The sequence below is a fragment of the Rhagoletis pomonella genome, unplaced genomic scaffold, assembly GCF_013731165.1.
Source record: "Rhagoletis pomonella isolate Grant_MI unplaced genomic scaffold, Rhpom_1.0 Rhpom_scaffold_00005, whole genome shotgun sequence".
In the NCBI taxonomy this organism is placed as follows: Eukaryota; Metazoa; Arthropoda; class Insecta; order Diptera; family Tephritidae; genus Rhagoletis; species Rhagoletis pomonella.
Genome location: NW_023458559.1, coordinates 23,834,188 through 23,850,043, shown reverse-complemented (window position 1 = coordinate 23,850,043; position 15,856 = coordinate 23,834,188). Strand labels below are relative to the sequence as shown.

At 35.1% G+C, this 15,856-nt stretch overlaps 1 protein-coding gene across 5 annotated transcripts in view; it reads left to right on the top strand.

Moving 5' to 3' along the window:
• The window catches only part of LOC118738772, a 40,837-nt gene extending 33,226 nt beyond the window's left edge, over window positions 1-7,611 (top strand). For all 5 annotated transcript variants that reach the window (XM_036469740.1, XM_036469739.1, XM_036469735.1 and 2 more), the window contains one exon: window positions 6,642-7,611. In XM_036469740.1, coding sequence (XP_036325633.1) covers window positions 6,642-7,608 — 967 coding nt within the window. In that variant the 3' untranslated portion in view covers window positions 7,609-7,611. The remainder of the gene's footprint in view (window positions 1-6,641) is intronic.
• The last annotated feature ends 8,245 nt before the right edge of the window (window positions 7,612-15,856 follow it).

Below are 15,856 nucleotides of genomic sequence, written 5' to 3'. Positions count from 1 at the left end.
AAATTCGACAGATGGGATCTAGTTCGCTGAAAAAGATAACAAGATGTTTTCCAACAGTCTTTTTGGTTTTACCATGGTAGCGATTTTTAGTTATTTGCAAAGAACTGTGTTTTCATTCTGAAATCAAATTTGTTTGAATGAATGTAAATCAATTTGGGCATTTGAAAGCACGTTTACATACCTTTGGCTGTAGCTGAATTTGCAGAGGTGCTGGCTGTTAGTGGTTAGATTCCAGAAGGTCCCAAAATGTTACCATGTTAACACAAATTTTAGTTTCGTATTACCAAACTATGAAAAAGCATCTGCGAAGTGCAGACTGGAAGCGTATTTGAGCGAAAAACCTGCCAAGAAAAACTCTATTTAGAGTAAAGAAGCCCCCCGCTGCATCCGTTTTCCTATAGTTTCGAAACAGTTCTGAATTCGTCATTTTAGATATAGATTTCAAAAAATAAAATTATTTTTTAAAAGTACCACATCTCGCTGCTTTTGCACTGGTGGCGATCTAGTTACTATCGGACTGGTTCATTTTTGATGATAAACATCTTGTACGGAACTACAAATTTGGTTCACCAGTTCGGGGTTTCCCTACAGGGTAGTTGTGTATGCATATAACTATATACATATTGGTCAGCACAGATTGTATACTATGTCACGTCCTATACCTTTAGCCAACCACTACAATTGTTCTACTGCTCATCACTTTTTATTTAAAGGCATTTTAAATGTAATATGATATTTTTCCACAAATACAATACTTTTGAAAATTGTGTGCATGATTTTCAAGTGTTCCACCAAAGAATTTCGTTGGCGTTTGTGGAAATATGGCTCGATTTTACCCTATATGTATTTGCAATTCAAGCAAGTAGGGTTGGTTAAAATACTATTTTTAGCCCAATATGTTGAGCGTTAAGCCAGTTTTAAGGACAGCTGGTAGAAAATTCGAATTAACAAATGTACTGCAATGTTTGTGGGTATATACATATATACATATATACAAGTATATATACATATATATATATATCAACATACATACATACATACCAACATAAATGTGTACAAATATAGATGCATATTTGTAATTATGTAGACACAAAACTGGCTGTGCCATATTGTGGCAGCTTCGTTTAGAAAATCATAAAAACAATTAAAATACGAACTGGAACCCAAGACTTTAGCGTGAGAATATATTGCACTTGTTGATAGTTAAGACAGACGAACGTTTAGCGGTTATTCTGGATTTGATAAAGTGCAGAAAATGTCCTATTTGTGAGAGTTGTGAAAGCTAATATTCGTTACCGCAAAACAAATTTGTACATTCATACGTACATTTGAATGTGAAGGGGTTGTACTTATTTGTAAACACATTGAACATTGAAATACTTACAGTGTTGCCACTTTGGTAAATTATTACCAAAATTGGTAGAAAAAATTTGGGTTGGTAAAATGGTAAATTTTTTCTCATTTTGATAGATTTTTGTTAAAGTAATTTGTTTGAAAAACAAATAAAAGTTTAGTTCCCGTTTTATTTGTCTTAAAGCATAAACAGACGGCAGCGTTGATCCGGATCAACTGGGGAATTAACTGCAGTTGATTCGGATTAAGTCCGAGTTAATCCAGATCAACGCTGCCGACTGTTTAAGCTTTAAGTTAGCTTTATGTATATTATAAATTATTTTCCAAAAGTGTTGTCTACGTTATTTCATTAATTTTCAAACGGTTTAATGCGCACTTTTTATATACATACAACTTCTTCTTCTTATTTGGCGCTGTAACCGCCTCAGTGATTTTGACCGAGTTCAACAAAGAACGCCAGTCGTTTCTTTTCTGCCAAGTGAAGCCAAGTCCCTCTCCACCTGGTTTTTCCATCGCTGTGGGGGCCTCCCTCTTCCTCTGCTACCACCAACCCCGAGTTGAATACTTTCAGAGCTGAAGCGTCGGTGTCCATTCGAACGACATGGCCAAGCCAGCGGAGCCGCTGTATTTTACCATACATACATATCGATAAAAGGTGAACAAATCGTGCTCCATTCAAAACTCATTTTACTGGAAATTATTAAACAGGCATTTAATACACACCATGATTGTTAAAAAAAAAAAAATTTTAAATAAACACCAGTTTTTATAAATGGTAATTACTAAATGAAAAAAAAAAACACAAAAGACCGGCGACGATAAAACTGCATACCCAAAATTGTTGTCAAAATTCAGTGTAAAAAGTTCGAAATTTAGACGATTTTTTTTAAATTTTTATAAATGTTGGATATAGCTTGAATCCCTGATTTGTATGGGTTTGGTTAGTAATACAATATTCTTATACGAAAAAAGGAAAAAAAAAAAATACTTGAAGAACATTGTAAATATTAGAAAAATACCAAGCGGCTGTTTGAGTCAATGTATTTGTCTATAATAACTCCAGTTGAAGTTTTTTCAAACGATGATGCTTCGTTGTTGCCTTAAGTTTCATCACTTTCGCTTTCGGTTGAAAAAAAAAACCGAGAAGATGCCATTAATATGATCTCAAATACCATATCATTAGTTAAATACAAAGTTCATTAATAAATAATTTTAATTTTTATAGAAATAACTAAAAAAATGGAACAAAACTATAACTTTTGTTAAAATAATTATAAAAGTTATTGGTAGATATTTTCCAGATTTGGTAGATTTTTTTCAATTGGATGGTAAATAATTATTTTCGGAAGTGGCAACCCTGAATACTTATCTAAAGGAGAAGTTCACTTCATGGTTTGTAGACGCATACCTATGTTTGTAAATGTACATTGTAGTTAAAATTTGTATATGCATTTATAAGCTAAACTTCATACAAATTATAATTTACGTACTAGTTTTCATACATATGCACTGTTATAACACACACATTTTCTGTCAAAATTTTTTTTCAATCCATTTTTTATACATTTCGTGAACATGAAACGGTATTATAAGTTTGGTCCGATGTTTTCATGTATCAGGAGAAGAATATATAGAGCCATGAAAATGTACACTTATATGATCAGAACGTCGAGCTGATGCCCGCCTGTCTTTCTGTTTGACCGCAATCTAAACCTAAGTATTCGTGATAATAATAATACTAGATTGGCGCTTACACGTATGGTAGTATTTGGCCGAGCTTCTCCTGGGATTTGTGGCGTGCGCCTTGATGTTTTCACACAAAGGGGAGGGACCTATGTATAGTTTTACGCCGACTCCGAACGGCGATTGTATTTTTATGATAAGCTATTTTTAATGGCAGTATTTGAGATATCCGCCTAAAATTTGGTGACCGAGTGTATTTTTTTTATTGTATAACATATAGCTTACAACTTATTGGTCAGGTATAAGATTTTTTGCTATAACTCCTCCATTTATGCAGCTAGGACTATGAAATTTCGGACTGTCTTAAATCATTATCAACTGAAAGCTTACAGTGAAAATGACAAAGATCGGGTCACTATAACTTATAGCCTCCATACAACTGATTGTTCAGAGAGATATGGAGTTTTACTTTAAAACTACTTCACTTGGACTTTTAGCCGAGCTATTTTCTAAATATGTAATCATACAAAGTCCACCCAAAAATCGTCAAGATCGGTGCTTTATAAGTTATATATCCTATACCACTGATTGTGCCGATATGAGGTTTTTATATTACTCCTCTATCTATGTATATACATATGTATGTATGCAGTAAATATCCACATTTTGTATGGCTCCCAAACGACTAATTTCAAATGCATGGTCGGCGGTTGAATTAAAATTTTCTGGTTTCCATGAAAGGTGTTTTTGTTTCAGCTAAAGTCAAAACAATGACCAAATGACTCATTGAACTGTTTTCATGTTCCCTTTAATAGGTTATTTCCCGTACGCAACGCGGGATCCCGCGGGTGCCCGAAATAACCCAGAAATCATTCCCGTACTCAGCAAAATGAGTAATAGAGAGCGAAAATTGGAACGTATTGAATCGTAAGTGCCTTCTTCTTCCTGCCCGAAACAGCCCGAACTTTTTCTCCGGGTAAAAATGGATAGTGTCAAAGTGCATATCAGCTGTTTTGTGTTTATATGTTGCCTACTTGGTGCTTTTAAGGAATAGTGAATGCATTTTCAATCTTTATACACTTAAAACTAAATTTGTAAAACAAAAAAAAATTCAATTTCCAAGAGTTTGCATTTAAGTCACAAAAACAAAAAGAACGCGAATCAGCTGTTTCTCAAATTCTGGACACGAAATGTGGTTTTTTGCGTTCCGGTACTTCTGGATTACTGAACTTATTCTTCTTTGCTTTTTTCTAAATAAAAGCATTTGCAAAGCATGAACACTATGTACAGATGATGTAAAACTTTATAAATCGTACGTTTCAATTAAAGAAAAGTTTTTGATACAATCAGACTTAAACAGCATAGCTTACTGGTATAAAGTAAATATTATGCCTCTAAATCTTAAAAAATTTAAAGTAATTTACTTCTCGCGAAGAGCTGTTCAGCCATTTATGAGGTGGGTTTTGTCGAAGGCTGAGGTATGCTCAGCCGCTCCAGAGTCCAGCGAAGGTCCCACTAACCCCCACCAAATAAAACACAATGATTTGTGTATTAAGTCGAACACACCCACACACACACGCGGCTATCTAGAAGACCGGCAACTTGTCGTGCAGGGGAGAGCGGAAGGTAAAGAGCGAGACGCGGCAGTCGGTGTCGGGGATTATCCGGCGGGTAATTGTACGGTGACGGGAGTGTTACTAGTGACAGCGAGATTAGCAGTGGTACGTGTCAGTCGTAGCGAAGAGCGTGGCAATGAGAGCAGTCGCGGTGGTTGTGACGGCGACGGCAGCCTGCAGTTCCCTTGCAGTGGTGGTGGCGGCCTCAGCGGTGACGTTGGCAGTGGCCCATATAATGATGAGGGCGGCAGCGACCTCCCGCAGTGGTGTTGTATGCGGCCCCGATTGTGGCGATGGGTAAATGCGGCCCCTTTTAATTACGACGGTGACAGCGGTACTGGGCGATGATGGTAGTGGCGCTTACCGTACTCGTGACGGGCAGTAGTGGTCTGCCTGGGGCGACGATAATGGCGGCGGCCCCAGTAATGAAGACAGTAGCAGCGGGCCCTGATGGTGGCAATGGTGACAGCGGCCCTGGTTGGCGATAGTTAGCGTTCTCGGTCCTCGGTGATGATGGCGGGCGGCCCACAGTTGTGGCTTCGGCCTTGGGGCGGCAGTGGTAGTAGCGGCCCCCGGTGATTAGAGCAGCGGTACGGGCCCTAGCGGTGATGATGATTATGGCGGCGGCCCTGGATGGCAGTGAATAGCGGTCGGCCTTAGGGCGGCAGTAATAGTAGCGGCCCCCGGTGATTAGAGCGGCGGTACGGGCCCTAACGTTGACGATGATTATAGCGGCGGCCCTGGATGGCAGTGAATAGCGGGCGGTCCTCGATAGAACTGTCGGCCTTAGGGCGGCAGCAATAGTAGCGGCCCCCGGTGATTAGAGCGGCGGTACGGGCCCTAACGGTTTCTTATACAATAGGTAACCATAATCTAAAATAGGTATACAGTTTTGTGGACCCTGGTATCACAATGGATACTAAGCTGAATATCAGGGTATCAAATTTACTCAGACAAGATAGAATCAATTTAAAAACAATTCCTACTTTTTGCTCTAAGAAATTTCCGTTGGAATTCTCAATATAACCTTCCGCCTTATACGAGCCGATTAAAACTTATTAATCTTCCTACACTTGTCAGTCGCAGGGAAATGCTTGGTACAATTTTTATGGTTAAATTACTGACAGGCTCAATTCCGCTTATTCTGGGTAAAGTAAGCCTTAATGTTCTCTCTCGTGTATCAAGACACTTTTGTCCCCTATTTTTGAAAGCTTGTAAAACTAATTTTGAATTACACGAGCCACTCCGTTGCTTATGTCAGGAGTTTAACTCTCATTCTCATTCCAGCACATTTGATATATCTGATTCGCTTTTCATCATTAAGAAAGCGATACTATCCTCTCTCCATAAATGATTTACTAACATAAAGACAAAATCAGCAGATGAATTTAGTTGCGTAGCTGAACAGTTTTAGATCTCGACACCTAACAAACTCCTGCCTTTCGTGACTCGGCGCAAAAATTGAAAAAAATTCGTGCCCTAAGGTTTTTTATTTTTTGTAGTATAAACCTTTTACTCTGGTTCCTTAAGGAATGTAGGCAATTAATAAAATTCCCTCGCTGTCTCGAAAAATCGTAGTCATATCCTTAGACTCCAATATTTCCACTGTTAATTTCTTTGGTGACTTTTCTGTCGTGGAACAAAACTTTGTATGGAAATAGATGAACAACACCGTTAGCTACTTCACACTTGCACTTTGTTATACTAAAATTGAATGGGCTACAAAACTGCTTTCGCAAAATCTGTTTCAGAGATATATTCAACAAGCTTAACATTTTTACCAAAATTTGTTGGATTATTTTTTTTTTTAATGTTGTACAAGTTTGATTTAGGTATAAGGTTTTTGTTAATGAATAAGATGTACTTTTATTTTAATACATATGAATATTTTTACATAATTATAATTCTCTTTGACAATGGTATCTAATACAATTTTTTTCTCTTTTCTTTCCTTACCCTCTCCATCCAATTTTCATTTCCTCTTTGCAGAGGTGGTTCACACGCAGTAGAACATGCAACCATTGGTCTTAATTTGAGCGCATTCTCCCAACACTTGAATAACAACAATAACAACAGTAAGTCTACACTTAAACTAAGCGCCTTGCATTCATCTTTCAATGAAAGCGCACTAAATCTGTCAAAATGTACATCCGGCCTGAATATGAGCCACGAAGACTACTATTACTATGTGAAACCGGAATTGGACATGTCAGCGGCGCATGCGGCTAGCAATGGCCTTGGTGGCGGTGGTGGCAGTGTCAGTGCTGTCGGTCCGCCCCATCCATTGCCCGCTCATCAGCCACAACAGCAAAACCAACAACTACACAGTGCTGCGCATGACAGCCGCGTCTCATCAACGCGCAACGACAGCACTACTCAGCACAGCAACACATTTGACGATCTCGACGCATCATCGGTACGCAGTGGTGACGAGACCTCAATGCGTAATGCAGACATGAGTAATCAGGGATCTGATGAGGTGGAGGAGCTGGAAGCAATAGATGCTGATTTTCCTTATCCGCTTATACTCGACGCGAATTCGCCGCGTTCTATGAGCGCAGCAGGCGGCAATGTGGGTAATGCTGCAGGTGGTAGTGCTGGTGGCGTAGCTGGCAGCTCCATGAAACGAAAACGACGTGACATGAACGGTGATGCAATGGACGGCACTGTCGACGATGAGGATGACTACGAAGGACAAATGTTGCAGCAGCATCGCCATTTGCGCCAGCAAAATGGTGGCTCTGGCGGTGGGGGTGGCTTAAGTAGCATGGGCGGATGTATGTTGGATATGCCGGCGCCACAAACTGTACGTGAGGTGTTGAACTCCAAGTTCTGCGGCTTCATTTCGGCAAAACTTAACAGTATGGAAGACACGGAGGCGGATAATTTGATGAACAAAATACTCATGCTGCTGGTACAGACGCAGACACAGACACATAATAGTGAGGGAAAATAGTTCCTTGAAGGAGATTAAATTGTTGGTCAGCAGAAAAAATGTGATACAATGTATGTATGTAGTTTAGGTGGAGGAAAGGAAAGTGATTGAAAATTGTACTTACTTTTCTTCATTTTTGCTGGGAGGACATATGTAGCTGATAAGCAATTAGTCTTGAAGGAGAATAATTTTAAAGTAGAGCGATGGCATACATACATTTGTACATTTATAAGTGTACAAATTGTTATGTGCGCACGATATTTAATTCTAGCAATAAAGAATTTTTTTGTGTTATATTTTTCGGTGGCGGATAGGAATTATTTGATATATCGATGCCTAACCGCCAAAATAAAGTAAGTGAAATTTTTTTCAAAATTTTGCTTTTGATGCAGAAATGCATCTAGATAAGAGGTGGCCTGCCTCTGCAGAGCATTTTTGTAGTGTGCGTGCAATTGATGTGACTGTGTGCGTGCGAACAAGTCGTGCAGTCCCTGCAGCAAATCAAACTGGTTCAGAACTTGCGCTGAGCTAGCCTGAAAAGGGACGGTACTGGTTCTTCATCTATCCCAACTCAATGCTTGCAACTGTCTTTTTTAACATGGCGATGTCCTACGAAGTGACAATTGTCGCCCTCTGCAGAACTTTTGAACTTGTTCTGAGCTGACTCTGGCTTAGATGGTTCTGATACAGTTCATATAACAACAGTTCTTAGATAGTTCAAAAAGGGTCACCTCCGGGCTAGAAAAAATGTGGTTAGTTTTGAGCTGGTTCTAATAAGTATAGTATGGAGCCTCTTCTTTAAATAGGCACGCAAACAATTTTGTAAATAAAAATACTTCATTATATGTTTCAAGAGCTATTTGTTTTGAACTAATTTACTTTTTGACGCAAACTGTGCTTTAAATTTAGGAACATAAAGTGTCAATTATTCCTTTATTTTCTAAAACCGTTATTCTTAAAAATGATTTATATTTGTTACGTATAATGGGTATTTCTGGGATACCTATAATTAAAAATCTGAACTAAGTCGTGTCAAAAAATGAGAAAAACGGTGATATATTGAATGATTATTCGTGATAACTCAGCGTTAAATTGCATTAAATTTATTGAAATGCAATACATGGACTTTCCGGCATCTCATAAGAAATATAGAATTGTGAATATTCACAATAGTTTTCATGCTAAATATTTTTCGTAAATTTTTTATTTAAGGATGGCTCATAAGTATTATAACATAAACAAATAAATTCACGTTTCTAACTGTGTTGGAAATTTAGTAGAATTCTAGAAACTGTTATAAAAACTTCAATATTTTAAATCAGAGTTTATAAGTATGCAGTTCTATAGCCCATTAAATTTTAGTATAATTAATCGCGCTGATTTTTTATAACTCTTTTTACGCACGCTCTTGAAGGCATTCTCCTATTTAAATATTTTCGTTTAAGATGCAAGATTACACTTTACTACACTAAAATTCTATGGGCTACAAAACAGAATACTCGAAATATTTATAAAAAAATATCTGATTAAAGATTTGAAATTTTGAAGACAGTTTTTAGAGTTCTATAAGTTTGCAGCACAGTTAGGAATTTGAATTTAAATGGTTTATGGAGTATGAGACATAGTACTTAAATAAAAACTAAACGAAAAATATTGAAAATGAAGAACATTGGAAATTAAAAAAAAAATCAATGCATAACTACACATTTCGGGGGCTTAGTGATACATTTACGTATGTACATTATCGTTCATATGAATAGCACTCCCATTTCAAAGTGCGATTGTTTACCACTTTTGCAAATTTTTTTACATCTGATTAAAAGGTCAAACATTTTGACGAAAAATCGTTAAATTTAACTTTGTTTTGTATAAAGTTTTAAAACACGGTTTATATGATTTTATTCGTATTTTATACATACGTACGTAGATATGTATAAAAATGACATTAATGTACCAATAACGACTTTTTTGGAAATATTTGAGCAGTTGCCCCATAAACTATGTAGAGAATTACATATTAAATAAACGAAAACAGTTTGTTATTACTTTTAGGGTCTAAGAAAATCGAAAAAATATAGTATATTACATTTGTGCATCTTTTGTCAGCTTTCACATGACCAGGATGAGTAACATTGATGACAGCGCAACTAGCAACATATGAGTTTCAACCGTCCAACTCTGCATCCCTTTTTCAGTAGTTCAGAGACAGTTCTGAAATTTGTAGGGCGGAACTAGCGCTTTGCCAGACTGTCCCTAAATTTTGCTGCAGGGGTTGAATGAAACTTTCGCTGCTACTCAAGCTGAGCGTGTATGTATACGCGGGCGGACGCTGCCCAGGGCTGATCTAGATTCTCTAGGAATATTTCTCAATAAAAACAAAATTAAAAAAAAAATTCGCTTACGTTATTTTGGCGGTTAGGCCTCGATATGTATGTTTGTATTTATAAAAGACGTATTTATCATAACTTTATTTTAGATTTCGATCACAAATAATTTTTTCTTGCTCTCATTAAATGCTCAATTTGAAGAAATTATAAGACATGAAATTATCTTTACAGATGTACACAAAACTCGTATTAAAAGATTGTGTTATGCCAATAGCAAGTCTGAAGTGCACATATGTAAATACATATGTTACATATGTATGTGTGTAGACGTTTTTCTTATTAAATCGTTTGCATGAAATACTGGCAAACTCAATAATTATTAGCAAATATGCTTGAAATAAACTAAAATTAAATTATATATATGTTTATATTATATGCGGGAATGAAAAGTTTAAAATGTTAAGCTCTCACCCCTTAAAAAATGGTAAAATAAACGATTGGGTATTATTATTGGAAGTCCTGAAGAGAAACAGAGTTTTCCGATCGAAAAATATCGATTTTCATGAATTCTATATCATTACTAGGAAAAAGTGTATAAAATACATGGAAAACTTCCTGGTATTTAAGGCAGTTCTAAATTTTTTTTTTACCAAAAATGCGGGAATTTTTACCTCTCATTTAGAAAAATCCTTGAGGGTGAGAGCTTAACATTTGAAACATTTTTGGACCACCCTAGTGTATATATATACATACGCAGATTGCTCTTAGAAAATACTTATTTAAGCAGCGTTTACAATGTCCACTTGGGGGTAAGAATGCATTTTGAAATGCCTTTTGCTTACAATTAGTCTGTTCGAATATATCTTCAGCGAAAAATATCTATCAGAAGCTTGCAGAATTTTTAAATGACCGTAAAAGTACGCGAACGCAAAATTAGCAAAAAATTTAGAGTTTAATAGTTAATTTCCTGCAAGCCTTAACTGCAGTCTAAGCCTATTGGGAAAAGGAGACTACGATTCGAAGGGAATAATTGCTCATAATAAGTACAAGCGGCATGAAGGCAAAATAGCAAAAGTAAAATTCTTGGAACTTATCTTAGCTCTTAACTGCAGTTAAGGTTTTGGTAGAAATGGACTTAAAGTATAGCTGATCGCAATTTTATCTACATGCAAACATTTGGAGTTCTTATATGTTATTTGAAACTTAAAAATCAGCAGAACAAATTTTCAATATTTTCATAAACTGCAGAAAAATTTTCAGCAGGGATTTGCAACTTCCTCTCCAAATCAGGTGTTACATTGCTCTCTCCATTTCCTCTTCTCTACTCTATGCGTACGCGAAATCCTTATAATTTGTGTTAATTACGAGGTTGTCGACCAGACTAGATATCAGCTGGAGTCAAGTTGTAAGTTCTAAAGTTTCACTCGCGACTGATACATATTCGATAGTCCTGCGCAATAACGACACAATTAAAAACTTGAAAAAAACCGCTTACTACTGAACATGCATCTAACCCTCGTATACTTCTTTCTAAATCTTTATAAAGCAGTGAGGGGTTTTTTGAGTTTTGAATTGTGTCGTTATTGCAGAGGACCATCGACATGTGAACAGAAGAAAATTAAAAAAAAATACACTCTCAACTCTAAGTTTTACATTGTAAACTATCTTTAAAGGTTTATGTGTAGTATATACAATTTTGTCTTTCGGTTTTTTTTGACGCAGAAAAGTTTTCTATTGATTATTTATTTCTTTTCCAGTTTAGTTTGTAATTAACGATTGTTTGTAATATTACTTATGTTAAGGCAATATTTGTTTCTTTGATATAAAATGTTTCATTTCATTTATGGAGCTTTCTTCCAAAACATTCAAATGGCAAACCGTATTATAGTTAGTGGTAAGTGTAAATTGGAAAACCTATAGAATTTTTTTGTATACTTAGTTCTGTTATAACTTTGATATTGGTTTGCCTAGGAAGTTGGACTTGCCACAAAAAATTTAAAATATTTTTTGAAAGCATCACATAATCATCAATAAATATTTTCTTATAAACAGACTAAAGCTAGTATGTAGAGCGTAAAACTGAATTAAAATTTGAGGCACCACCATTAAAAATGGAACTTCATAAACAAGTGAATTAAACAAAGTATGTAATTTTAAATGTTATTAATGCCTTCCCCAAAGTTACTATGTGCATTTGCACAGCTGAAGAATAATTTTCTCCATATCCTTTCTCATCTCAAATTTATATAAATTTAAGACTATAATATATATATTTATAACTTTATGGTTGTATTGTTCTTGCCATGTTCTATACTGAATTATTTAAGAAAATTTGTATCTGTACTTTGAGAAGTATAATACGAGTACTAAGCAGCGCTTGCCCCAAAGAGAGACTTCAAAAAACGTGAATAGTAATTTGATATTGCAAATCAATGTAAAGTTATTGAGGTTTTCAATGTTCAAAACGCCAAATATGTGTCATACCAAAAAAAATAAATAAATAATAAATAAATTAATTAAATAAACAAGCATTGAACTTAATTTTTTACATTGTCAAATACTACTTTTTTTCAAATAAACTTTTTATAATATTGGAGAACTAAACATATGCCTAAAATTTGTGAATTTGAAAACAATTTTAAGTAAAATATGCTAACTTCTTTTAGAAAACCTTTTTTCAATAATACTCACTTAAATTTTAGGGCCAATCTCAGATAATCTCGTTAAATACAGATCGATGCTTTTTAATATATTAATTTTCATATGAAAAGTTTAAATGGATTTTACATGCCCATTGCTGGATATTCAAATAGTGAATATGCAACGCTGTCCGTAAAAATAAATTCGTAATTAATTTAATTACCACTTAAATTTTGATCCTGAATTGGCCCTAAGGATTGTGCTTGCATACAAAAGAATTTAAAATATAAACCAATTGAATTTGTTTGGAAAGTTGTAACTAATACATACATATGTACATATGTATGTATATTTTTTTTGCCAAATTTATTGCCATGGAATTTATTACAAAGGCCATATCAGTAGAAATTAAAGACATTTTTAACTATTATATTTACTATACAAACTAATGTTAGTCCGTGGAATGTTATCTTCATATATTGCTTAAATTTTTTATGTTAAGTTAGTATCTATGTGTGTATATATCGTATATGTAATCTCAGTTAAGAATTCATAACCTAATTTTTCCCCTACAAGTTTATGAAACTATACATATGTGCATATATAATTTATGTTCATAATTTTTATTTTATAATTTAAATAAAAAATCGTTTCAATGAACAATGTGGCTTGTAAATACAAGAAGAATGAATTTAGAAAAAATGAAAGAACTTGAATACCAGGGACTCCCGCTCCCGCAATATACATATCGCATGTGGATGTTGCACGTTTCTCTCCCAGACAACTAGAACGATTAATCCGCCTTTAATAATATCCAGAATTAAGTATTGCAATCAAAGTTTGATCAATTCATACAGTTGGCATACCAAAACACAAATAGAAAGACAGATATCTTCGCCATTTTTGGGAAGTTTACCCCCCCTATTATGGGTTCGTACGATGCACGATAAACGCTTGCATTTTGTTATCGTCTATAACGAATCGATATCGTATAAAATCGAATAGGTAGCGTAGCTGATTTGCGCTGGTTCCAAATAAAAATAGGTTTGTATAGTGACAAATAGTCAGTACTAATTTCTACTGGAACCTGCAAATTTTTAGTGGAAAAGTGTACAATAACCTAAAAAATGTGCAAGAGAGCCTTGAATCGAGAGCGTAACAACACGGGAGAGCTGCAGAGCTGCTAGTGAAATTTTACTAGCAGAAATTACCTAGCAGAAGAAGAAGAAGAATGAATGTCAAAAGCTGCCATTTGTTGAATAGGTTAAGCATAAATAAAAGTAAAGTGGAAATCAAAATATTAATGATGTACTGGACTGTTTAAGTGCTAGTGTGTAAAGCAAAGAGTTTAAAACTGATTTATAAATAGTAACATGTTTACAGCAGAATGTCAAAACAGTGCAACAATTGTTCGCTTGCAAGTTTTTACTAGTTTTGTGTTCAGTAACTTTTTCTGCTAGTTTTCTCTTCTTCTCAATTTTACGCTCTATTTTGCTTTTACGCTCTGGCTGCAATCTGACTGGATAAGTTACTATACAAACCTAATACATTTGTCGGGCGTATGAAAACGATAATACGAGAACTGATTTCATACGATACGCTTGCAAGCGTTTATCGTCTATCGTATGAAAATTCATAACAGGGGGTTAGGTCATCTGTTAGGCTGAATATATTCTTATTATAAAGCGTAAATTTTTTATTAAATACCCATATAATTAAATCAGATAAGATTGCATTCTGTGTCCTTTACCATTCTGGGTCTTCACACCGTTTTTCCTCGTTTTGGAAGGTTGTTTGTACTACTTACTGTTCACTCTGTGTTCCAATTTGACTCAACAGTTATTTGCAAAATGAACATTTTTATCGGAACTAAAAAATAACGACTGGGAACCTACACATAGGGTCGGGAGGTAATTAAAATGCTCCGAATGTATTTCTGACATGAGAAAGCTTCTCACAAAAATTCACCCACTGCTCGTATTCGGCATAAATTTCGAATATCTGTAGTCTAAAGTAGAAACTCTAACATTGTAAAACCCTACACACTTCTCTGGCTCGCCTAAATGTATTATTAACTTGCTTAAGTTATTGGATCACCGACCTGAAGTCGTCGACCTCTTTTCACTCTGAATTTCGCAATCATGGTCGCAAAAGCTCTTTAGGATACATGGAATGCAAACGCGGTAGATATTGGGTCATTCCATTGGAAAGAGGAAAACAACATAAAATTAGATATGCCCTAATTATCGCTATTTCAGTAGTAACCTCTTATTAAATTACTACATTTCATTAACCTCTGCGAAAATATTAGAAATATTAAAATAAGTAATTTTTGTCTTTGGAAACTTTTTTTTCATGCATAACTACTTTACAGCAGTCACAAAGAGATGTCCCACCAGTCAAAATGTTAAATATTTTTAAAAAGCGTATAATTCATATTTTACAACACAAATACATTGTTCGTGAAAATTAAGAGTTTTGGCTAAAGTTTATCTTTGCATAAGGGTAAAATAGAGTTCTTTTCAGTGTCCCACTAGTCACATTCATTCATATATGTAATTCTCCTATATTGGCAGTAAGAGCTAGTACCGTCCGAAAACACTACAGTACAGATATCAATTATATAAATAGGCAATCATGTTTCCTTTACACCCCTTTTACGGCTAAACTGTACTTCTAAGGTATAAACAATTATATATCATTAGAAAGGTATTTTGATGCTGATGTGCAGGCATTTTTTAAAATTTCAAATTAGTTTAAAATAGAGCGAAAAAATCAATTCAAAAGTCACACCAATACCAATGCCATACATGTACATGGTTGGGGCGGAAATGCCTCCTAAATGTATGCTTTAATATTGATAGTGAATTAAAGAAACGTGCTAAGCAGCAGTTTAGGAATAAGATGTATGTATGTATGTACATGAATAGATTAGACTCAAACAAGGATGAGATAATTTTGAGTATGGAGAAGGAGAAAGGGATAACTACAGAAATTAAAATAAAAGTAAAGAAACCTAAATATAAAGACAAAGAGGAAGGAAAATTTAAATACCTAACCTAATAACAATGGTGGGGGTGAATATTTTAATGAAGAAAAGAATGGACATATTTAGATCAGGATAAAGGAAAGGATAAAGATGAAGAAGAAGATGAAGACCAAGACGAGGAAGAAGATGAAGATGAATATGAAGATAAGGATAAAGATAACTTATCTTAACTTAACTTACCTCACCTCAACTCATCTCACCTCCGCTTAAAAACTTACTCCACCTGAGTTCGCTACACATTAATTCACCACAC